The sequence below is a fragment of the Giraffa tippelskirchi genome, chromosome 1, assembly GCF_054371585.1.
Source record: "Giraffa tippelskirchi isolate mGirTip1 chromosome 1, T2T-mGirTip1v1.2.pri, whole genome shotgun sequence".
Classification (NCBI taxonomy): Eukaryota; Metazoa; Chordata; class Mammalia; order Artiodactyla; family Giraffidae; genus Giraffa; species Giraffa tippelskirchi.
Window position 1 is genome coordinate 215,922,982 of NC_137275.1, and position 24,927 is coordinate 215,947,908.

Here is a 24,927-nt window from a genome sequence, read left to right on the forward strand (position 1 = left end):
AGATAAGAAAGACACAGGGAAATGTTGCTAGCAAAACATACCACGGTGAAGGACAACTGCAACCCCGAGAGCCAACGGAATGTTTAACAGCAGAAGCATCAAACTTGGCTCCAAGTTCTGGCTCTACAACTTCTTAATTGCATGACCTTAGCTAAGTCACTTAACCCCTCTGGCCCTCAATTTCCTTACTTGTGGAATCAAGCAAGCCGGGTTCCTTTTCTTATATCACAAGCATAAATAATGTATATATATTTTAAAACTGTTGTAGGACTTCCCTAGTGGCTCAGTGGTCAAGAATATACCTGCCAATATGGGGGATGTGGGTTTGATCCCTGGTCCGGGAAGATTCTGCATGCTGGCGCAACTAAGCCTCGGTGCCACAACTGCTGAGCTGGAGTAGCCCAGAGTCCGTGCTCTGCAACAAGAGAACTCACCACAGTGAGAAGCCTGAACACTGAAATAGAAAGTCGTCCCCACTCGCTGCAACTAGAGAGAGCCCCATGTGCAGCAACAAAGACCCAGAGCAGTCAAAAAAAAAAAACAAAACACTATTGTTAACTAATAAAGGTGTGAGATTTTAGAAAGTTAATCCTATCATCTGGATTGTCTATAAGTAAAATGTCTGAAGGTAAGTATATCAATAGGCAGAAAGTCTGAGAATAAGGAGAAAGCTGAATAAAAGTCAAAGGTCAGGGATTAGAACTCTTAGAGCAAGTGTTTCCAACCTAGAAGATGACCAGAAAGTAGATGACCAGGCAAGATGTTTGTTCTCAGCAGACAGTATTTCCAGGGCTACTTAGATGAGAGCTAAGGCAGTAAAATAATCAAGAAGCAGATGTATTTCCATCACTGTATAGAAGAAAAGTCATCTCATGCCTCCTGCAGCCTAATTCATTCCTTCGATGTTCTATTTTCTCAAGGTAGTTAAAAAAAAAAAGAAGTTTGTTACTAATGAATAAAGACCTCACAGAGAGTCTAGTAGAACCAAGGCTGATTTTCAAGAAAAAGCAGATTTCCTAACAAACAAGTCTGGATGTTTTCTACAAATGTGAAAAAGTTTCAATGTTTACCAAAGAGAAGCTTTTATAATAACCTTTCATGTGTATTACTCCCACTGGAGTCTTTGCTACCTAAGAAGAAATAATGATAACAATAAATTTTTGTCTTCAAAATCAGAATTGTCCACAGCATTTTAAATATCATTGACATAGGCAGCACCAGGCAATCAGCTCGGAGAAAATAGTCTTGGCTAGCTCTTATTGGAAGATGTAAAAATATGGTTATGAGAAAGAATTTGAAGACCTATCACAAGTGCTCTCCGTTACCTTCACAACTTTCATTTTCAAGATTGCATAAGGATACCAGAAACAAAAATTGTCCCATGTATGCACGTGGTTTTGAAGCATACCAAATATACCTCTGTGAGCAATACCATATACAGTATATGTCTGTACACAAACAGAACATGAAGCAGAAGTATTGTCTGCAGAGTTCCTGTCTCAATATGATTTTCCCACTTATAGCCCTTGCGGTCTGAGAATAAAGGCATCTGGTTCCCACTTCCCACCCCTAACACTGACAGAAGTGACGGACGGAGAAGAGTGAAAATGGGTCAATTTGCATCTGGGTTGGAAAGAAGGATTGACTGCCATCTATAAGGCAGAAACACGAAGATATTTCTACATAGCACAGCACAGAAGAATCTAGGCAAAGAAAAAGGCTGAGAGCTCTGTGCAATACGCTTTCCAAGCAAAGGAGCAGGGTCCCAAAATCTCAAAGGAAGGAATATGGGAGGACTGGTGCCCATAGAGTTGGGGGCTGGAAGCAAGGACAGGCCACAGGACTGCTCCGTCTGGAGCCCCTTAGCCTGGTGGCTTCCAATCCTAAATGCCCATCAGCAGATCTAAAGGAAAGCTTGGACATCGGTAGTTTGTTTTTTTTTCTAACTCACCAGGCAATTCTGATAAGCACCCAGAGTTACATACACTGTTCTCACTATTTCCACTTCTATAATAGTCTCTCATTAGCACAATGGAGATCATTAACAGAGAAGGACTTCTAAGTGGAGGCCTGGGGATCTGGAGGTTCCATCTGACAGAGAGCTGTGGTCGGCAAAAGGGGAGACTTGTTCCTTCCGGCCTCTGTAGGCAAAGCTCCACAAGAAGCCAGGTGATACTGAGCTGATGCAAGAGCTACAGCTTTACCCATCCAAGATAGCCAAGTACTCAATCAGGGCAGGAGGCTTTCTTGCAGCTGCTCCCCAAAGGACACTGGATCATCCAACCAGCAATAAATCCTTCAAGATGAGATCTGAGATAAGCGTATCAATAGTATCCAATAAGAAGTAAGATCAAGGGGAATGCCATCCATTTTATTATGACGGGAATATCAATCCTAAATAAAACTTAAAAAAAACATATTTATTTACTTATTTATTTATTTGACTGCCTCGGATCTAAGTTGCAGCATCGGGATCTTTGTTCTCACGGGAGACCTTTTCATTGGGATGCACCAGCTGTCTAGTTGTGGCTCATGGGTTTCAGTATTTGTGGCTCGCCGCAGGCTTAGTTACTCCATGGCATGTGGGATCTTAGTTCCCCTATCAGGGATCGAACTTGCATCCTCTGCATGGCAAGGTGAACTCTTTACCACTGGACCATCAGGGAAGTCCCTAAATAAGACTTTTACTTCCAAGGGTAAGTAATCGTAATCAAGAAAGGGGGGAGCCTAAGAAATGATTCTATGAAGAAGAAGAGGGAGATCAAGGCTTGAAAGCAAAGAAGGAACACTGTTGAAAAGATACTGAGCGAAATAATGGTAAAACTCAGCATCATCTGTTTTGTACACTCAGTAAAAAATTTTAAAGATGTATTCAAACAGATAAAGGATGAGATGGTAAAAGAATGTGATAGCAGAGAGGAAACTGGTTCAGAGAGGCAGAAATAAAAGAGGAACTAGAAGAGACAAAAAACAAAAGGAAATGAAAGTGCAGCAACAGAATTTAAAGTGTATCAGAAATGTCAATTCATAGATGCATAAATGCATCTAGAGAACAAACTTACTACATAGTCACAGAAGGCAGAGGAAAAAGGCATGGATGTAAAAAAGAGAGAGAGAAAATGGAAGACCAATGCAGATGGACAAGGAATTCCACATAAGGGTATTTGAAGTGCAAAAACAAATGTCAACCACAAATCGGCTCTTGCCATGGGTGCTCGTCATCTACCTCTACAAAGATTAAATTATGTGCTGCTGCAGCAGTTGGACTCCAATACCCCCTGAAGGGTTCAGAGTGGAGAGCAGAAATGAGGCACTCTGTGCTCCCGGAAAACTTGCAGGACAGGTCTTCAGAGAGCTAGATATTCTCAGGAGCTGATTTTATGAGCCCAATTCTTAAATCTCCTCATATCTAGAAAAACCCTAAAATCCCTCTTGGTGAAGATTGTTTCTTGTGACTAGCAGAAGCGACACGAGACAAGTGGAAACTTTGTATCAAAAAATCTACACTTGATTCCATGTACTCCCCCTTTATCAAAATCACATGTATACTGTCCTTCACCTCTATCTCTTTGGAACAGTTACTCAGAGCTATCTGAGGTTCTGTCTCCCAGGCAGCAGTCCTCATCAGTTCAGTTCAGTCGCTCAGTCGTGTCCAACTCTTTGCGACCCCATGAATCGCAGCATGCCAGGCCTCTCTGTCCATCACCAACTCCCTGAGTTCACCCAAACCCACGTCCATCGAGTCGGTGATGCCATCCAGCCATCTCATCCTCTGTCATCCCTTTCTCCTCCTGCCCTCAATCTTTCCCAGCATCAGGGTCTTTTCCAATGAGTCAGCTCTTCGCATCAGGTGGCCAAAGTATTGGAGTTTCAGCTTCAACATCAGTCCTTCCAATGAACACCCAGGACTGATCTCCTTTAGGATGGACTGGTTGGACCTCCTTGCAGTCCAGGGGACTCTCAAGAGTCTTCTCCAACACCACAGTTCAAAAGCATCAATTCTTCGGCGTTCAGCTTTCCTTATAGTCCAACTCTCACATCCATACATGACTACTGGAAAAACCATAGCCTTGACTAGACGGACCTTTGTTGGCAAAGTAATGTCTCTGCTTTTTAATATGCTGTCTAGGTTGATCATAACTTTCCTTCCAAGGAGTAAGCGGCTTTTAATTTCATGGCTGCAGTCACCATCTGCAGTGATTTTGGAGCCCAGAAAAATAAAGTCAGCCACTGTTTCCACTGTTTCCCCATCTATCTGCCATGAAGTGATGGGACCAGACGCCATGATCTTAGCAGTCCTCACACTGCCCCAAATAAAACTTCACTCTCAACTCTCACACTGTGCATATTTTTTTAAGTTGACACAAACAAAAACAATACTCAGAGATTTAATGAAAGAAAATATTCTTAATGTGTAGATAGACTGAAATGTGAAGGTCCAAAAACTCACAGGGCTCTAGGAAAACTTTTTGAAAAACATTAATATGTATGTAACCCATGACTGAAATTTCAAGAAAGAAGAGATTTCTGTCTCATTCACTATTGAATTCCCAATATCTGAAACTGCCAAACACATAGTAAGTGGTCAATAAACATTTACCATGTGCATGAGTAAATGATTAAAGTCTGGAACTTCACGTATAAAGAAAACTATGATATCCAGGCTGAAAAAAATCAGATTGTCTACGTGGGGTTGAAAAAAAAAAAATCACACCTTCAAATTCCTCTTTCAAAATTTTAAATTCCCAAAGCCAATGTGAAATGTCTCCAGGATTCTGACAACAAAGGTTTTGGTCCAAGAACTTTATCTTCAATCAAGCTCCCATTCACTTGTGAAGACAATAAAATGAGGTTCTCAGATAATCCTGGGCTCAGAAAGTATCCCATTCCTCAGTAAGAAGATAAAAATCACTATGCAGAAAGAGAAATAAAAATAGAGAAAAACAGAAAAACTTTGGTATGGAAGAACCACTAGTAAGCACTGAAACTATGAAAACATACAGCTGTTTATATAATTGTTATAAATATTGCTATAAGTTTATATAAAAATGAATTCCTGAAAGATGTAGTGCATGTTAAAAATTATTAAAAATAAGAAGCTGGCAATAAAGAGCTGTATTAAGCCAGTAGCAAAAGGAAAGCAAAAGGGGAAGGAATAAAAGGAAGTAAAAAATGCTAACTTCCTTGTCTTTGTAGGGGAGAAGTCAACATGATTCCAGTCTTGACACTGGTAATAAAAGAAATACACATTCAAATAGGATTTTTTTGTTTTTGTTTTTTAATGTAGTACCGAATAAAAGCAAGATCTCTACTGTCTGAATCATCGAGAAAAGAACACTGTGTAGCAAAGAGAGAACGCAATAGACATAACATCAAAGCATAAAAAAGAGAAAAAATTAAGATGACAGAAGAAAGGAAAACCATATCACAAACACTACCGTGTAAATTGATTAACTCTATTTTTCTCACAAACATTTGCAACGTATGCTATCTCCTCAAGTACATCCATAGCGATATTATCCAGACAGATTTTAAGAAGAACAAAAGTGGGCAAAGGCATATCATGCAAGCAGAGCACAAAGAAGTCAAGAAAATCAGGGCAAAAAAATTATGAAATAGGCTAAAGTGAGCCACTTGTTAATAGTGCAAGTTAGAATCTACAATTAAGACATCAATCATGAACATAAATATCATAACATCAAAATGTGTGAAACACACAATCAGAATGTATAAGACAAACTGAGAAGAATGGCAATCTGAATAAGCAAAAAATAATAACAACAACAACAAAAACAGAAGTCCTTAAAAACCTGACCACTGAAGTTGATTTAAGACTAAATCTTACCTTATTTACAAGCAAACACTACACCTAGTATTGCAAAACTTTGCCAAATAGTAAACCCCAAGGAAATGTCAACAAATCCCCCACCAAAGAATACTAAAATTGAAAAAAAAAACAAAACTAGAAATCAACAGCAAAGCATAAATGTTGAGAATATTTTAAACCTACCACTTGATAACATACATAATTAATCTTTCAATCAATGGGGAAATCAAAATACCAAGTATATAATGCTTTGAAGTAAAGATAAAGGGAACGTGTATTAACACCTGAACTAGACCATTCAGGTATGACCTAGATCAAATCCCTTATGAGTATACAGTGGAAGTGACAAATAGATTTAAGGGACTAGATCTGATAGACAGAGTGCCTGATGAACTATGGACAGAGGTCCGTGACATTGTACAAGAGACAGGGATCAAGACAATCCCCATGGAAAAGAAATGCAAAAAAGCAAAATGGCTGTCTGAGGTGGCCTTACAGATAGCTGGGAAGAGAAGAGAAGCAAAAAGCAAAGGAGAAAAGGAAAGATATTTCCATCTGAATGCAGAGTTCCAAAGAATAGCAAGGAGAGATAAGAAAGCCTTCCTCAGCGATCACTGCAAAGAAATAGAGGAAAACAACAGATTGGGAAAGACTAGAGATCTCTTCAAGAAAATTAGAGATACCAAAGGAACATTTCCTGCAAAGATGGGCTCGATAAAGGACAGAAATGGTATGGACCTAAAAGAAGCAGAAGATATTAAGAAGAGGCGGCAAGAATACACAGAAGAACTGTACAAAAAAGTCTTCACGACCCCGATAATCATGATGGTGTGATCACTCACCTAGAGCAAGACATCCTGGAATGTGAAGTCAAGTGGGCCTTAGAAAGCATCACTATGAACAAAGCTAGTGGAGGTGATGGAATTCCAGTTGACCTATTTCAAATCCTGAAAGATGATGCTGTGAAAGTGCTGCACTCGATATGCCAGCAAATTTGGAAAACTCAGCAGTGGCCACAGGACTGAAAGAGGTCAGTCTTCGTTCCAATCCCAAAGAAAGGCAATGCCAAAGAATGCTCAAACTACCGCACAATTGCACTCATCTCACATGCTAGTAAAGTAATGCTCAAAATTCTCCAAGCCAGGCTTCAGCAATACGTGAACCATGAACTTCCAGATGTTCAAGCTGGTTTTAGAAAAGGCAGAGGAACCAGAGATCAAATTGCCAATATCTGCTGGATCATCGAAAGAGCAAGAGAGTTCCAAAAAAACATCTATTTCTGCTTTATTGACTATGCCAAAGCCTTTGACTGTGTGGATGACAATAAACTGTGGAAAATTCTGAAAGAGATGGGAATACCAGACCATCTGACCTGTCTCTTGAGAAACCTGTATGCAGGTCAGGAAGCAACAGTTAGAACTGGACATGGAACAACAGACTGGTTCCAAATAGGAAAAGGAGTACGTCAAGGCTGTATATTGTCACCCTGCTTATTTAACTTATATGCAGAGTACATCATGAGAAACGCTGGGCTGGAAGAAACACAAGCTGGAATCAAGATTGCTGGGAGAAATATCAATAACCTCAGATATGCGGATGACACCACCCTTATGGCAGAAAGTGAAGAAGAACTAAAGAGCCTCTTGATGAAAGTGAAAGAGGAGAGTGAAAAAGTTGGCTTAAAGCTCAGTGTTTAGAAAACTAAGATCATGGCATCTGGTCCCATCACTTCGTGGGAAATAGATGGGGAAACAGTGGACACAGTGTCAGACTTTATTTTTTTGGGCGCCAAAATCACTGCAGATGGTGATTGCAGCCATGAAATTAAAAGACACTTACTCCTTGGAAGGAAGGTTATGGCCAAACTAGATAGCATATTTAAAAGCAGAGACATTACTTTGCCAACAGAAATCCGTCTAGTCAGGCTATGGTTTTTCCAGTGGTCATGTATGGATGTGAGAGTTGGACGGTGAAGAAAGCTGAGTGCCGCAGAATTGATGCTTTTGAACTGTGGTGTTGGAGAAGACTCTTGAGAGTCCCTTGGACTGCAAGGAGATCCAATCAATCCATCCTAAAGCAGATCAATCCTGGGTGTTCATTGGAAGGACTGATATTGAAACTGAAACTCCAATACTTTGGCCACCTCATGCGAAGAGTTGACTCATTGGAAAAGACCCTAATGCTGGGTAGGATTGAGGGCAGGAGGAGAAGGGGATGACAGAGGATGAGATGGTTGGATGGCATCACTGACTCGATGGACATGGGTTTGGGTAAACTCCAGGAGTTGGTGATGGACAGAGAGGCCTGGCGTGCTGCAATTCATGGGGTCGCAAAGAGTTGGACATGACTGAGTGACTGAACTGAACTGATATTAACACCCTCATAAATAATTCTTCCATCAAGGGAAAATCAAAATAGCAATTATACCATGTCTTGAAATTAAAAATAAAGAGAATATGTATAAATGCCTACAGAATTCCACCAAAGCTCAAATCCAGAAGGGAGAAAGAAGAATTGAAGACTTTTATCATCAAACAGAAAATAATGGAAATAAGTTGAACTATTCATTTAACTCAAGAATTTAGTAATAGAACAATATAACCAACTTAAGAGAATCAGGGAGAAGGAGATTTAAAAATGAGAGAAATTAATGAGATAAAAAATAATTTAAAAAACCCAAGATATTATTCTTCAGGGAAAAGAATAGTAATGAAACAGTCAACCCAAGCCAAGCAAATCAAGTGTTAAAACGAAACACAAAACTAGGATTCAAAATAACCTGGGGATATATAATCTATAACTTCAGAGGAGCTGTCAACAAATATTCCATTTGACATTCTGCCAATATATCATGTGAATGTATGGCAAAAACCACCACAATATTGTAAAGTAATTAGCCTCCAATTAAAATGTTTAAAAAATTAAAAATAAATAGATAAAAAATAAAATCACAACTAAATGGACATTTTCTAGGAAAGTATAAATTATAAAAATTGACTCAAGAAAATGTAAGAAACATAAACAAATCCCCAAAACCTTAGAAGAAATTGACAGTCATCAAAGAATTATCTCCCAAAGGGATGAAACTTAAATATTATGAGCAAATGTGTCCAGCTTTAAAGAAAGGGGATAATCCCGAAGTGATATAAACTTTTCCAGGGTATAAAAATATGGAAAACTTCCCAATTCATTTAAAGAGAACTGGCATAACTCTAATCATGCAATCAGATGGCTAAATGTGCAGGATCTAGATGAGCAGAATGACAAATCTTCACACGAAGGCATAAATAAACAGGAAAGACAAAATTTGAGTAGATATGGAGAAAATGTAGAAAAGTACCTTGTGCCCAGTTGGGATAATTCAATATAAAGCCCAGTCCTCACTAGATTAACTTGCAAATTTAATCTAGTTCCACTTAAAATTTCAGACAGAAGGAGGTCTGCAGACATTAACAGACTCAGCCAGGGTCACCCAACTCTTAAGCAGCAGAGTTAAGATGTAAATCCAGGTCTGTCTGAACCCAAAGACCATGCTTGCCCCAGCTGAAATTAACTTGAAGAGGTTGAGGAGGATGTTAGTAAAAACAGCGGACAATGAACAGCAAGCTGTCATTGACTGAACAGAGACAGATGCGTTTGGAGTCCTAGGATGATCTTTTTATTCCTAATAAACCCACAGTAGTTTATTGTTAACTTTGAACAATTTTCTCTAATTAGTTACCATATTAAGTTGACAATATCTTCCCCTTAACATAGTCTTTACTTAGAAATAAACCATTTTATTTCTATAGAAGTACCCTGAGACCTATTTTGTATAACTTCATAGTCTGAATGATATTGTAAAGACTAGCACACTTTTCATTTATTTCTGCCACATCCGTGTTACTTCCCAGTTCCCAGCAGCAGCAATACCTAAAGGTTGAGTTTTCTTAAATTCAGTTCAGTCACTCAGTCATGTCCAACTCTGAGCCAGGCCTTCCCGTCCATCACCAACCCCCAGAGCTTGCTCAAACTCATGTCCATTGAGTTGGTGATGCCATCCAACCATCTCACCCTCTGTCATCCCCTTCTCCTCCTGCCTTCAATCTTTCCCAACATCAGGCTCTTTTCCAGTGAGTCAGTTCTTCACATCAGGTGGCCAAAGTATTGGAGCTTCAGCATCAGTCCTTCCAATGAATATGCAGGACTGATTTCCTTTACGATTGACTGGTTGGATCTCCTTGCAGTCCAAGGGACTCTCAAGAGTCTACTCCAAAACTACAGTTCAAAAGCATCAATTCTTCGGCACTCAGCTTCCTTTATGGTCCAACTTAAATAGGTTTTCTTAAATAGGACATCAAATAGCTAGCTGAGAACTACCCCAACTCATACAAGACAATAAATTACACCAATGGCTTCTCAGGGTTTGCTTTTAAAGAATTTAATTAATTTTGACAACCCACAACCAGAGTGCTGAAAAAAACTTACTGTAATTGTCATGATAATATAAAAATCCAGATGATATCTATGTGCCTCGGTGTTTATTACAACTTCTTGAAGCTCCTTCCTGTCCAATCTGCTTTCCAACCAACTCTACCCTCCCGCATCCTAGGGCTGCCTCCTCCTCTCCACCTGCTCACCCTCACTTTGAATCCCCATCCCAATCAGTCCTGGGGTCACTTCTCATCCTAGATGTACAGCTCCTGGGTCAGCCTCCCTGGCTCCTCCTTTGTCATAGGCAAGAATAAGAAATGACTTTTGAGGTTCCCACCAAAGATAAGCCACATGGCTACCCTCTATTGCCTTGGACAACTGAAAAAGAGCGCATCATTGCCTACTGCTGTCTTTTAAATGCCTTCTTATTACCTTCCGTGTCAACCAGCGGACCCAGCTGAGAACCCATATATCAGTGCCCATTCAGTCTGGCATCCTTAGGACAGGAATCTCTCCTACTAGCCCTGCTCTGGTTCCGACCCCTGGAGTAATTAACCCCTTGGCTGCAAACCTTAGAAAGTAACTGTGAACTCTCCTGACCTGTGGATTCTGAAGCACACTCCCCCACATCCTGCACTTAGCCTTCTCTAGGAGGAAATGAGACTTGACCTCTACCTACCAGCTGTCTGGAACTCAGTGACGGCTGGCACGGAGCGTCGGGGGAGGGATGTAGAAATGTTCACGGTGTAGTTGGTGCCCTGGTACAGCTCTAGGCACACTTCTGGGGTCCTGCTCTCTGTGGTCAAATTAACTGTCTCCTCATGAACTGATTCCAGGGGGTCCAACCGTTGTCCTTTTATGTATATCTTTGTGAGGAGAAAAGACAAGAGAATCCACCGTGACTCCACTGGAAAAACCAAGAGAGATTTTGTAGTGCTGGAACCTACTCGCTTACTACTCCCTTTTATACTGCACTGCTCACCCTGGGGGAGACAAATAGGGCAAACCTCTGCTATCAGGTGTCTGATGATGAAATCTGATCAGCCCGGTAATCCAGAAACCCTGAGAGGTGACATAAAATGGAGAGTTTCTCTAAGGAGTGCTATCCTGCGCTCAAATGACCAGCGATCAATGGAGGCTGTCACCACCTGAGACCCGCTCGCTGCCTCCTGTCACCCAGGCAGCAGATGCTTCTAGGCTTGCTCTGGGGGAGTGACAGACAAGAGTTTGGAAACAAGCAATCATGATGATGCCGAATAAAAATACACCCCCACACATACAGCCTAGAGGATGACAAGGACATTAAACACCAAAGGTAAAATAAAATAATCCAGATACCTTAAAAACTCTACTCACTTTAGAAAAGACTACGGGATTGGAGAGCTATTTGATTGAGAAGCACTTCTGGAAGCAAGTTCCTCTGACTCTTATTCCCATGGTAACCATCTCTGCCCTGGTAGAAAAAAAGGAGCTCACTTCACTTACCACATATGCAATCTTGGAGTTTATTCTTCCTGGGTTTATTTGCCACCTCACACAGGTGTTATTAAACACTGACACCTCATTAATTTCTATAATTATTTCTAAAAGAGAAAAAGAAAGAATCCACTCAACGAAATGCATCAAAGGACTTTGGGAAAACCTTAATGGCCAGCCCATTAGAGGGCATGACTTTGTTTACTTGCCCAGCTGGTCTCTCTGCTGGTCACCATTCATACTAGGATTCAGAAACGGAATCAGCAGTTCAAGCTATCCCAGGCCAATCATCCAATTTAACTTTACCATGAGTGAGCTCGGCCCATGACCCGATGTGGAGGAAAAGGAAAGATTCCTCTTAAGCACGGGTGAGAATTCCAGCCTGTGATTGGTCTGACAGGCCACTGGATGCCACTGGCATTCCATTCCCCGGGGGAAGGAAAGGGACCCAGAGCCAAGCCCTGAACCTTCCCTGCAGCTGCGCAGGTTAGACCAGCTTCCGGTTCCCTCATGCCGTCGGCTGACGGAGCGCTTTGATGGCCAGGTCTCTGCTGTTCCCAACAGGTAAATGACACACATCACTACCCAGGACTATTCCTCAGGAGCGGCCGTTGTGGGTAAACTAAGTAAATTCTCCACGAGGTCCCTGGGTATTTCTGGGGCTCCTTGAACTGAAACCATTTAAATCTGACTTATCAGGAAGCCACTAATTTCTTTAAGTTGTTCTGTTTCTTTTAAATATTCTGCATGTGGCGGGGGCTGGGGGGGGGGCCAATTGAGAGGGTAGCATTGAAACACACACACTACATACATAAAATAGATCGCTAATGGGAAGTTGCTGTATGACCCAGGGAGCTCAAGGCAGTATTCTGACAACCTAGAGGGGTGGGATGAGGTGGGAGGTGGGGGGTGGGAGGGAGGCTCAAGAGGGAGGGGACATGTATACTTACGGCTGATTCACGTTGTTATACGGCAGAAGCCAATACAATATTGTAAAGCAATCATTCTCCAATTAAAATTTTTCAAATAAATAAATATTCTGTGTATGTTTCATGTAATAAATTTAGCAATGTGGGAAACTACTATGGCCTTGGTTCCCGACATAACAGTTTCCAATGAACCCAGTAAACGACCTAGGAAGTTGTTCAGATGAGAATGGGGCAAGAACTTAGCTTTTTATCTATTTAACAAATTTCCTGCAGATAAGTAAAACTATTTTTACTTGCAGCTGACATGCTCTTGTCTAAAAAAAATCCTAAGGAATTCACACGCGCGCGCACACACACACACACACACACAATTAAAGCTAAGAAACAAGTTCAACCAGGTAGCAGGATACAAGGTCAATGTACAAAAAGCAATTGCATTCTTGTCCACTATCAAGGAACAAGCCAAACATGAAATTTTAAAAAACTTACTTACAACAGCATCAAAAGGAATAAAATTCTCTGCAGGTTAAAGTGAAAGTCGCTCAGTTGTGTCTGACCCTATGGACTATATAGTCCGTGAGATTTTCCAGGCCAGAACACTGGAGTGGGTAGCTTTTCCCTTCTCCAGGGGATCTTCCCAACCCAGGGATTGAACCCAGGTCTGCCACATTGCAGGAGATTCTTTATTAGCTGAGCCACCAGGGAAGCCCAAGAATACTGGAGTGGGTAGCCTATCCCTTCTCCAGCAGATCTTCCCAACCCAGAAATTGAACCAGGGTCTCCTACATTGCAGGCGGATTCTTTACCAACTGAGCTATCAGGGAAGCCCTATTTCCTGCAGGTAGGAGTTACCAAACTATCACCTCTAGAGGCGAGAATCAACATCTCATCAAATGGGAATATTCCTCAGCCCACATTGAAGCTTCCCCACTGAAGCAGACGTCCCTTATGGATGTTTTAGACCCTCTCAGCTCGCATGTCCCTTGCTCCGGCCCTGTCTGGGCTTTGACAACATGACCATGTCTTGTCTCCCATGCTGGGGTTTCCCTGCTGCATGCGCATCCTGGAAGTGGGGGGAATGAACACTTTCTGAAAGACAGGAAGTACTGGAAAAATCTGCCCCTTACTTTTCTTCTTCCCCTTGTAGAGCAGACCTACAAGACCTCTCAGGGTGCTGCTGCACTGATGGAGCGATCGCGTGCACTCAGTAATGAGCAGGGCAACAAGGAATCCCCATGCTGGCTCGGCTTCCTTCCCTGCTCTGCCCACCTCAGCCTTCACTCCTGCTTCCTGGGATGTGTGTGTGTGTGTGTGTGTGTGTGTGTGTGTGTGTGTGTGTGTGTGTGTGTGTTGCTCAGTCGTGTCCGACTCTTTGAGACCTCATGGACTATAGCCCTCCAGGCTCCTCTGTCCGTGGGATTTCCCAAGCAAGAATACTGGAGTGGGATGCCACTGCCTTCTCCAGGGGATCTTTCCGACCCAGGGATCAAACCCACGTCTCCTGCATTAGCAGGCAGATTCTTTACCCCTGAGCCACCTGGGAAGCCCCATTTCTTCATACTCAGAACCAATACTACCTTTAGATAGACCCTAATCTATTGACCTCCTTGCCCATGGAAGATTTTCTATCTTTGCTAAATCACCCAATCAGCAGCACTGCCGAGATTTGATGTCACACATGACCTGGTCATGGGTAAGCCCAGTCAGCTGACTGTAAGTGGGAATAAAAGGAGGCAGGGAGAGGAAAAGAGGCAAATTTCTGGAGAGACCCCAGAGGATCAACAGTGCCCATCTACTGCATTCCTGGGTCACTACATCAGTGCTTCTCCCTGGAGCACAGGTAATTTGAAATCAAAGAAATACTCCAGGTGTGGACATGGGTACTTTGATGGATGCAAAGATCCAATCCATTCACCTCCTTAGGTATCATAATGATGACACTGGCAACAGTCTTTTATCAGCTTGAAAAAGTCCCAAATATTCCCAGCCCCTTCCCTCTCCAGCCCTTCAAAGCACTAGAGTTCTAGACTCCTCTGTTCACTTCCACAGCCCCCTGATACTCATCCCCTGGTCCAGAAGGAAAAGGAAACACCCCACTCCTCACCTTGTCGCTGAGTTGCCATTAAAGCATATTTCCTTCCCACTCGGGACCCTTTGCCATCTAAGCAGAGATTAGAAAGGAGATATGAAAGTTTCCTTTCTTGTTCTTCTTTTTTGTTCATTCACTATGACAACCGCAAATGACATCTCAGAAATGCCATCTGCCTCCAGCCTGTGCTCTGCTCTCTGCACAGATGGGACCCAGATCTTATTGTAGGGAGGTCAGCTATTTCATTCCAAGGAGTAGTTGAACAAAATTTAGTTGCTCTTCCCTCCAGGTGTCTACACACCAGCTGGAAAGACTTCTTTGTAAATGTATCAGATATTAAACATCTACATTCATGCTGCCCTTTTAAAAGAGATGACTTGGGAGGCTATACCTTCATTCTAATAGTACTGAAAACTGAAAACACTTTTGGAAGTTCTCTTTGGAACTGAGTCCGGGGCACTGTATTCACCATTGATCCTTAACTGAACCATCGTTGAACGCCAAACATCCTCCCCTGCCAGGCACTGGACTGTGATGATCGGAAGGTAAGTCTTTCCCTCAGGAACATTGTATCTAATGGAGGAAGCTAACACACAAGCATAAATTATGATTCCATCAATATCAGAACAAAGTTATACACAAGTACCAGAGGGTATCGAGAAAGAAGCCACCAACCCTCATCGGAAGACCTGGGGAAGCCGGCTTCATGGAGGCCATGCAACCCTTCATGGCTGCAGGACTTAAGAGTGGGGAAGACATCTAAGCAGGTCCAAAGTCCTAGGTGTAAAGGGTATGGACAATTTCAGAGTGGTGATGTGTAATGTGCTGGAGAGGAGAAAGAGGGGCAGCAAGGTTTCAGAAAGAGAACAGGATCAGACTTGGGAAGACCTGTGCACCAGACTAAACACAGACTTACTCCTACCAGCCATAGAGAGCTAAAAGCAGGAAGAGGATGGGGACTTTTTTTTTTTTTTTTTAAGAAAGATACCTCTGGAGGAGGAATTCCCTGGCGGTCCAGTGGCTAAGACTGAGCTTCCGAGGCAGGGACACAAGCTCAATCCCTGGTTGGGAAACTGAGATCCCATGCTGCGTGGTGTGGCCAAAAAAAAATTTTTTTATTAAAAGAAAAAAAATAACTCCGGTGTGTTTTGAAGGAAACACTGGAGGTCACAAGGAAAGAATTTGACCCCCTTTACTCAGTGATTCCAATACATCAAACACTGATATATAGGTCTTTACAGACTTGATCACATCTTCACAGTAGTCATGGGAAGCAATCATGAAGTCAACTATAGGTGAACATTTATTGAGTTGTTACTATGGACCAGATAGTGTGGACAGTACTTTAAATGCATCATTCATCTAATCGTCAAAAATAACCCTGTGAGTTTGACATTATCGTGTCCATTTTACAGACTTGAAGCTTAGAGAAGTAACACAGCTAGTAAGCAGTCAAGTCAGAATTCAGAACTAGACCCGCCAGACTCCAAAACCCAGAGCCTTTGCACTGAAGCAGTTCTCAGCCAAAAGGTGAAAATATGGAATCAGGGCACCTCCTTGAAAACCATAAGCAATAGTTTCTCCTGAAGGAGAAGCAATAGGAGATGAGTGATAAGGCGTTTAGGCTGACTGCCAGTCTCTGAGCTGGACAGTCTGAATGAGTTGCCTTCTACTGTTCTCATAAGAAATATGGGAGGGAGTAGAATGCATTTGTGAGAAAGAAACTAATGAACTGTGCTTAGAACATGCTAAGTCTGAGTTAATGTCTCTGGGTGAAAAAACTTTCTGGAAGGGCACCAATGTGTGGATGGCAATTGAAGCTCCGGATGCAGATGACACACCCGCATGCACTGTGGAGAGTGGGCGGCCCAGCAGCAGGGGACTTAGACGCACAGAAAGTCCAGGGGCCATCAGGAGAGAGCTACACAGAAGGAGGTCGGTGGTTGGCGAGGACAGCGCGACGCCTTGGAAGTCAGGGACAGAGACGATCTGGAGCCACGTCTGTTTGCTCAAAAGTTATCTCCCTTCCTTCCCACTGAGCCCCCCAACCTTCTCACCCCCACCTAGGAAGGGCCTGGAGCAGAACATGAGGCACCAGGGGCTTGATCTCTCACCCTTCTCGCATATGGCTCTTTCTCTCCCAAAGGAGGGCACGTGGTTCCATGATCAGACTTGAGGTCTGACTGGATAGAGGCAGGCAGAGCAGATCCCTGGCTTGTCCAGTTGTAGGATGCTTAGGCCTCCCTGGCTTTAAACAAAGGAGGTCCCCACGGCATCCAGATGAGCTCTGCATTGAACTTTGAGAACCAAAGCCTTCATGGTGATAAAGTACTTTTGCTTTGCTTTAGATTCTGCATGTGGCCCATAATTGCATGGGTGTATAGATGTACATATATATAAAAATATGTATTTTAGCATTCTATTAGTATCTAGTATTTCTCTGTGGTACTCATCACATTAGTAACGACATAATTTTGTAATTAGTTGTTTAACATCTAAGTCTATCTCTCTTGACGGTTTGGACCATTAACAGGGCTGAGCACCAAAGAATTGATGCTTTGGAACTGTGGTGCTGGAGAAGACTCTTGAGAGTCCTTTGGACTGCAAGGAGATGAAACCAGTCAATCCTAAGGGAAATCAACCCTGAATATTCATTGGAAGGACTGATGCTGAAGCTGAAGCTCCAAAACTTTGGCCACCTGATGTGAAGAACTGACTCACTGGAAAAGACCCTGATGCTGGGAAAGATTGAAGGCAGGAGAAGGGGACAACAGAGAAGGAGATGGTTGGATGGCATCACTGATTCAATGCACATGAATTTAAGCAAGCTCCGGGAGATGATGAAGGACAGGGAAGCCTGGCATGCTGCAATCCATGGGGTCGCAAAAGTTGGACACAACTGGGTGACTCAAAACAACAAATCTCTCCTGAACGTGAGCTCTATAACAGCAAAGATAAACAAGGTCTATCTCTCTGTCCCCAGAGACTAACACAGTTGGTTGGACACGGATATTTTTTAAATATTTATCATTTGGTTGATTGATTAAATAGATGGATGAATATATGAATAAATGGTACGCAATGCTAAGTGTTATGGAAAGGTTAAGAGGAACAAAGATTGATGCTAGAAGTTGAATTTGATGGTTAGGTGGTCATCAAGAAACCTTGGTGGGAGAACCACACTGTACTGGGGTGTTGGATGCCTGATTCTCCCGCAGGAGAGACTGAGACAAGAATGGAGTGGGAGGGAACAAGTCAGTGAGCACACCCTGCTCTCTCAGAAGCCCCATTGTGGGCAGGGCCTGGTCTAACGTACTCTTTTGGTTTCCAATTCTATGTCCATGTTCTTTATTTTTGAAAACAGTAAAAGATCCTACCAAATAAATTCAGGAGACCCTAGCAGATGGTCAAGCTGGAGGTCATTTCTAGGTGAAAACAGAACCTGATTTCAAAAGTAACATGACCAATCTTCCAATGTGATGCATAAACTACCTTCAAAGGCAATCCCAGTTGGATTACAAAACAGAAACATTTTGATAATAGCATCATTGAAATGAGAATATGGCTCCCCAAGGTGACAAGGTTAAACAAATCATGTTTGGTTATATAACAGTTCTGCTGTTTCCTTTTTGTTTTTAGTCTTGGCATGCTAAGTCACTTCAGTCGTGCCTGACTCTTTGCAAACCTATGGACTGTAGCACACCAGGCTGCTCTGTCCATGGGATTCTCCAGGCAAGAATACTGGAATGGGTTGCCATTTCCTCCTCAAGGGAATCTTCCTGACCCAGGGATCGAACCCATGTCTCTATATCTCCTGCACTGGCAGGCCAGTTCTTTACCACTAGTGCCACCTGGGAAGCCCTTTAAGTCTTTAGGGTTTCATAAAATAGGCAGAAGCAGCATGATTTAGAGTAGTGCTTTTCTAAAATGCTTTATACACCTGAATACATTTTTATAGGCTTGCCTGGTATTGACTTTTGAAAAAAACGAGGTGTTAACATCAAATTCATGCTATCACATATATTACAAAGTGTCCTTGGTCAATAAATTTAAACTACAAATTTAAGTTTTAAATCTAAGTTGTTTAAAGAAACATTAAATAACCAATACTTTTCCTCTGACAAACTGTGTCAGGGTGATCTACAAATAGTTCAACCTTGGGAAACTGGTAGGAGACAGATCTCGGGTTTAAAGACCTAAGTTCAAATCCTGTCTCTGCCATTTACTAGTCACTGAATGACCCTGTGAAAGTTGTTTCACTTTCATGAGTCTCAGATTACTCATCTATGAAGTGAAAATATCAATACTTATTTCACCAGGTTTTTCTGAGGACACGATGAAATCAAGCATCAAGGCTCCTGGCAGAGCTGCGGGTGTCGAAGCTGGTGTGTGATCAATGGCAGCTATAATGCTTGATGGTCTAAACATTATGTACATAAACAAATTCCAGGCATGTGGCTATTTGCATGTGTGCCCATTTATTCCAGCTGACCTTTCTCTTCTATCTGAAATATGTCGAGCTGCAAGTGAGCACTCACTGGGCTGAAGAGCAGCATCAACAACAACAAAAAAAATAGAAGGAGCAGAAGCTAACAGGAGGCCTGGAAGCATTTGGACTCTGGTGCCTGAGTCATGGGAGGGACTCAGAGAGGCTCCCAGCAGTCAAACAGTCTGCGTTTCAACAGAGATGCTGCTTTTCTAAGAGCAGTGAGTGAGCATCAACTTCATAATTATTAACTCAGATTCTAAACATAAAAAGCCAAATGACCTGTGCAGAATGAAAGCCAGGGACAGTCTTATCAAGAATAAATCAGTTCCTTTGATCTTGAGGTAAGCCGACTCACTGAACATCAAGCTTCCACCTGGGGTTTTTCCAGACACCAAGATAATTGCCTAATTCTCGGCTGTCTGGAGTTTCCAGTCTAAACTGGCCTTAAAAAAAAGTCTCACCACCTTGCCAGAGTTCATACTCCATTCAAAACATATATAGTTCTAACCGAATCACTTTGCTGTACAGCAGAAATCAACACACTGTAAATCAACTATACTTCAATAAATTTTTTAAATATATGTGTTTCTAAGCTACTAATCCAAATAAATAAGGACTTCAAAACTATTTTTAACTAAGAACAACCCAAGTAAAATGAAGAGAAATTATTCCACCCAATTTAGAATTAAACATTCAAGTATAAAAAGAGGGGTAAACAGAATGGAAACAGAGGACCAGGGTAGAAGGTATTCACAGGTTAGGCAGAAAAGTAGAAAAAAATGGGAAAAAAAGTGAACATTGAAGGGGGTAAATACAAAATACACAGAAAGAGGTAAGGCAGAAGGGGGCGGTAGGAAGAAACGGGTGAAAAATAGGAAAAAGGAGGAAGGAGGGGCAGCTGAGCAAAAGCCGTGGTAATCAGCATCTCTCACTACAGTTCCAGAACCGTCTCCTACCTACCCACCCAGCGATCGTGTGCACTGTGCCATGAATTAATCAGCATGTAAATCGCCCCCTTTATCTGCGGAAATTGAATTTAGCTGCCAATCTTGATTGAGGGCATAGAGGCCTCCTCAGAGAAAGATCACAGCTCTCGGGGAGAATGCCTTTTCTCTTCTTAAATCAAAGCTTGCATAAGCCCATGGAAACAGCTGCAGCTGGAGCCACAGACATTGTGAAAGGTGGCAGGCTGAGGTCGGTAATTATAATTAGCAGTTACATAACATGTTTGTTCTTCAAAGTGCTCTACAAGCATCAGATAATTAATAGCTTACTATGCCCCATGCAGATCCACTGGTTTTTCAGGGAGTGACTAATCCTAGTGCTCCCACTGAATTCTGAACGGTGGGGGTACAAGCAGCTTGAGCCATGAAGAAAATGGCTAAGGGTCCTGAAGCTACACCCAGCTCTCAGACCAGTGACTCCGCAGGTAACGCTGGCCCGAGACCACCTCCCCAGATGTTGAATTCAGCAAGCCACGAGGCAGCTGCCTCATTTCCTCCAAATTACTTAGAGGTGCTGTTGGAGAGGCAGTCATTGTTTGGGATGACTATCAGTCTGCTTTGAAATGGCATTAGCTCTTCTCAATGTCTCCAATGATGAAGATGGGGACTCTGAAGTCCTTGGTGTCAGTTACAGGTTTGCCCTTGCTTCTCTGTGCAAGTTGGACAAGTCAGTGGGACCTAAGAGAAGGCTGATCTAGATCTCTGGGTTCTCATCCAAGTCTACCCCTCCTTGTTGCTATGACTGCAATCTCTAACCTACATCCTGCTGCAGTGGTGGTAGAGATAACTAAATGTGGAAAATGCATGGCACAGACACAGTTTCAGCCACAGGACTGAGTTCTTCATCTTCTCCAGGGTTCCTTCCCCAGGGGTTTCAATATTAAATGTATATTTGTATGTGCATTTCTTTGGAGAAAAGTCTATTTACTCCATTGCCCTGTAAATTCCAAAAAGATAGTGTCCAGCAAAGTACCCCCCACATAATGTATGCTAAATAAGTATCTATTGAATGAATTGATAGATTTCTTCAAATCCCAGTCCCACAAATGGTCATAAACTCTTCCTCTTGGACAAATGATCACCTGCAGTCCACGTGTTACATTTGCTCATGCTAGACTTTTCTTTAGAAAACTTAGATTGACAAGACCCAAGACACTCTGCCAGGTCAAGCCAAACCAAAGCTACCTGGGGATTTCACTCTTCAGAGATCTGTCTTCAGAGCCAAGCAAGTCAACATCTAGAAACAAATTACCAGGGCCATTCAAGACTAGGTGACAACAATTTGTCAAACCCCAGGCCAACTATCACAAGCCTAAGAATCACTGCCTTTCTCCACCTTGTTTCTTGGAGGCGGAGGTGAAATAAAGCATGTGGAAGTCTGCACTTTTGACTCACGAGAGGATCCTCAAGTCAGGCTAATAATTTCAGTAAAAGACCTAATATGTGCACAGCGGTTTAAATTTTGAAATGTTCCCTGTATATTATCTCATTTGATTCCTTCTCAACAACTATTTGAAGTAGAAAAAACAGGCTATATTTTCCCCCTCTTACAGACTAGGAAACTGAGACTCTAAGAGAATAATGCCTTACGTGATGACACACAGCTAACACAGGGGACTGCTAGACTTGGAACTGAAGTCTCAAAACTCCTTTTCACAGGTAATCCCATTTGGGGGAATATATCCAAAAGAACTGTGGGCAATCCCACTGCTGGGCATACACACCAAGGAAACCAGAATTGAAAGAGACACGTGTACTCCAATGTTCATCGCAGCACTGTTTACAATAGCCAGGACATGGAAGCAACCTAGATGTCCATCAGCAGACGAATGGATAAGGAAGCTGTGGTACATATACACAATGGAATATTACTCAGCCATTAAAAAAAAATACATTTGAATCGGTTCTATTGAGATGGATGAAACTGGAGCCCATTATACAGAGTGAAGTAAGCCAGAAAGAAAAACACCAATACAGTATACTAGTGCATATATATGGAATTTGAAAGATGGTAATGATAACCCTATATGCGAGACAGAATAAGAGACACAGATGCATAGAACAGTCTTACGGACTCTGAGGGAGAAGGTGAGGGTGAGACGTTCTGGGAGAATAGCATTGAAACATGTATATTATCATATGTGAAACAGAACACCATTCCAGGTTCGATGCATGAGACAGATGCTCAGGGCTGGGGCAATGGGATGACCCAGAGGGATGGGATGGGGAGGGAGGTGGGAGGGGGGTTCAGGATGGGGAACACATGTAAACCCATGGCTGATTCATGTCAATGTATGGCAAAAACTACTACAATATTGTAAAGTAATTAGCCCCCAACTAAAATAAATAAATTTATTTTAAAAAAAAAGAAAGAAAAAAAATATATACCTTATGAAAACTTAAAAAAAAAAAAAAAAGAACTGTGGGCTTCCCAGGTGGCGCTAGTGGTAAAGAACCTGCCTCCCAAAGCAGGAGACAGACATGAAAGATGCAGGTTCGATCCCTGGGTTGAGAAGATCCCCTGGAGGAGGGCATGGCAACCCACTCCAATATTCTCATCTGGAGAATCCCACGGACGGAGGAGGCTGGTGGGCTACAGTCCATGGGGTCGTAAAGAGTCAGACACGACTGAAGCGATTTAGCACAGCAGGCACATCCAAAAGAATCCAAATCAAGGTCTCAAAGAGATATTTGAACGCCCATGCTCAGAGAGGTGTTAGTCACAATAACCAAAAGGTAGAAGCAGCACAGCTGTCCATCAACAGATGAATGGATAAGCATAATGCGTATATATACACTGCAGAATATTATTACTCAGCCAGGAAAAAGAAGGAAGTACCACCATTGGCAACAACATGGATGAAGCTGGAGTGCATTATGCTAAGGATAATAAGCCAGCCACGGAAGGATAAATACTATATGGTTTCGCTCACTTGAGGTCAGTTAGCCCCTCATACAAACAGAAAGCAGAATGGTGGCACCAGCAGCTATGGGGAATGGGAAAATAGGGAGTTACTCTTTAATGGACACAGACTTTCAGTTTTTCAAGATGAAAAACTTCTGGAGACTGGTTGCACAATGTGAAAACAGTTAACACTGAAAAATTGTTAAGACGGTAGATTTTATGTTGTGTATATTTTACCACGATTAAAAATAAACATTAGAAACCTCACTATACCTGACACCACCTTTTCTCTGAAAAGCTGTCAACATGTGCTTAATTAGAACTTTCAAGTAAGCCCCCCTGTGAAAATGGCTCATGGAGAAAAATCTCTCAGCCAACCAAGCAGAAAAGATAGGAATCACTGTGATTTAAGGTGAGTTTCAAAAGACAGATGCATAACGCTTTCTATCCAAATTATTTTCCCGATCCACCCTTTAAATCTTCAGGGTTCGGCTGACAAGCCTAAAGCCAAGTGCCCGCTGGGGTCAATGGCACGGCTAGGTGCAGTACACAGAGGAAGCGATCAAAGGCTTTCGTTCCATACTCCTGCCGGCCCTTTACCTCTAGGAGACAGAAGCCCCACAGCATGGAGGTCATACCTGAGCATGACGAAGCACTTGGTCTCCAGGTGCCCTTCTTCGTGCAAACGGAAGTGATCTTTCCTCCAGGGCTCTCAAAGCCCTCTAGACAGACATAGTGAGCCACACCACCCAGTCTGGAGCTGTGATTGCCCTCCAGGATCGCGTGCTGCACTTCTGGAGGGCGGCCACAGTCGATCTCTGCAATAAGAAGCAGGATGGCATTTGTTACGACCCATGACTTCCATCCCATAGTTCACCTTTGAGAAATAAACATTCAGCAATGATAGAGTCCAGTCATATGGGACAAGGAAAGACACTAACCCCATCAAATAGTTCACTGCAGGTACTTAAAATAAGACTGTTCAGAAGTAAAGAAAATAGAGTTCTCTGAACTTGATGAAATTTACAAACATGTATATATAGAAAACATTCCAATTATGAGATTATTTATACTATAGAGAACTCCTTGGTCAATGAAAGAATCCATCTCAGGGTTCTTTTAAATACTAAGATTTTTCTGCTATCTTTTACTGTGTACCTTCAGGTCATTAACTTCTGAGTAGATAATAATATAACTGTAGGGTTTTTTTGCCAACTGCAGAGTAAACAAAATACATACAAAATCTCTGAACTTTTTAAAGTAAATTAACAGGGAAAGTATTTATAGTCTAAACATTCAATATAGATGCACCTTTCAAAGGGAAAAAGTCAGCTACATAGAGGGGGACAAACCTGGATTTATAAAATAAATATGAAATTTCTTCTCTGCAATTCTGACTACGAGAAGACACTGGAATACTTACAGAGAACAATCTGAAAGACAAGGGTTACACTGCCATTTTAGACCCAGCCAAACTCTACTTCATAGAAGAATAAGAGTCATTTTCAGATATTTTACAATTTTAAAAAACTATGTGTATACCTTTTCTGGGAAAAAATTCAAAAATAACTTCAACCCAATAACAAAAGTGAATCAGAATAAATACCCTAAGAAAAGAGAAGGACTGGACTTTAGAAGAAATGGGTTCAAGAATGAAACAAGCAGGATGTACCGAGAAGTCTCCATAATCATTTAAGTGTTGTGTAGAGCTTGATAGACCTAGCAGTAAAGAGTTAGTCTCTGGTTAGTGCAAATACAAATCCTGAGCAGTTATGGGAACAGAATGAGGTGGTCA

The 24,927-nt window shown here is 42.0% G+C and overlaps 1 protein-coding gene across 7 annotated transcripts in view; it reads right to left on the reverse strand.

Moving 5' to 3' along the window:
- Positions 1–24,927, reverse strand: part of SUSD1 (sushi domain containing 1) — a 132,871-nt gene that overhangs the window by 62,392 nt on the left and 45,552 nt on the right. For 6 of the 7 annotated variants that reach the window (XM_081526661.1, XM_081526694.1, XM_081526668.1 and 3 more), the window contains 3 exons: positions 23,771–23,950; positions 11,726–11,823; positions 10,920–11,106 (listed from right to left, as the gene is read on the reverse strand). In XM_081526661.1, coding sequence (XP_081382787.1) covers positions 10,920–11,106; positions 11,726–11,823; positions 23,771–23,950 — 465 coding nt within the window. The remainder of the gene's footprint in view (positions 1–10,919; positions 11,107–11,725; positions 11,824–23,770; positions 23,951–24,927) is intronic. The other variant, XM_081526699.1, reaches the window with a different exon arrangement.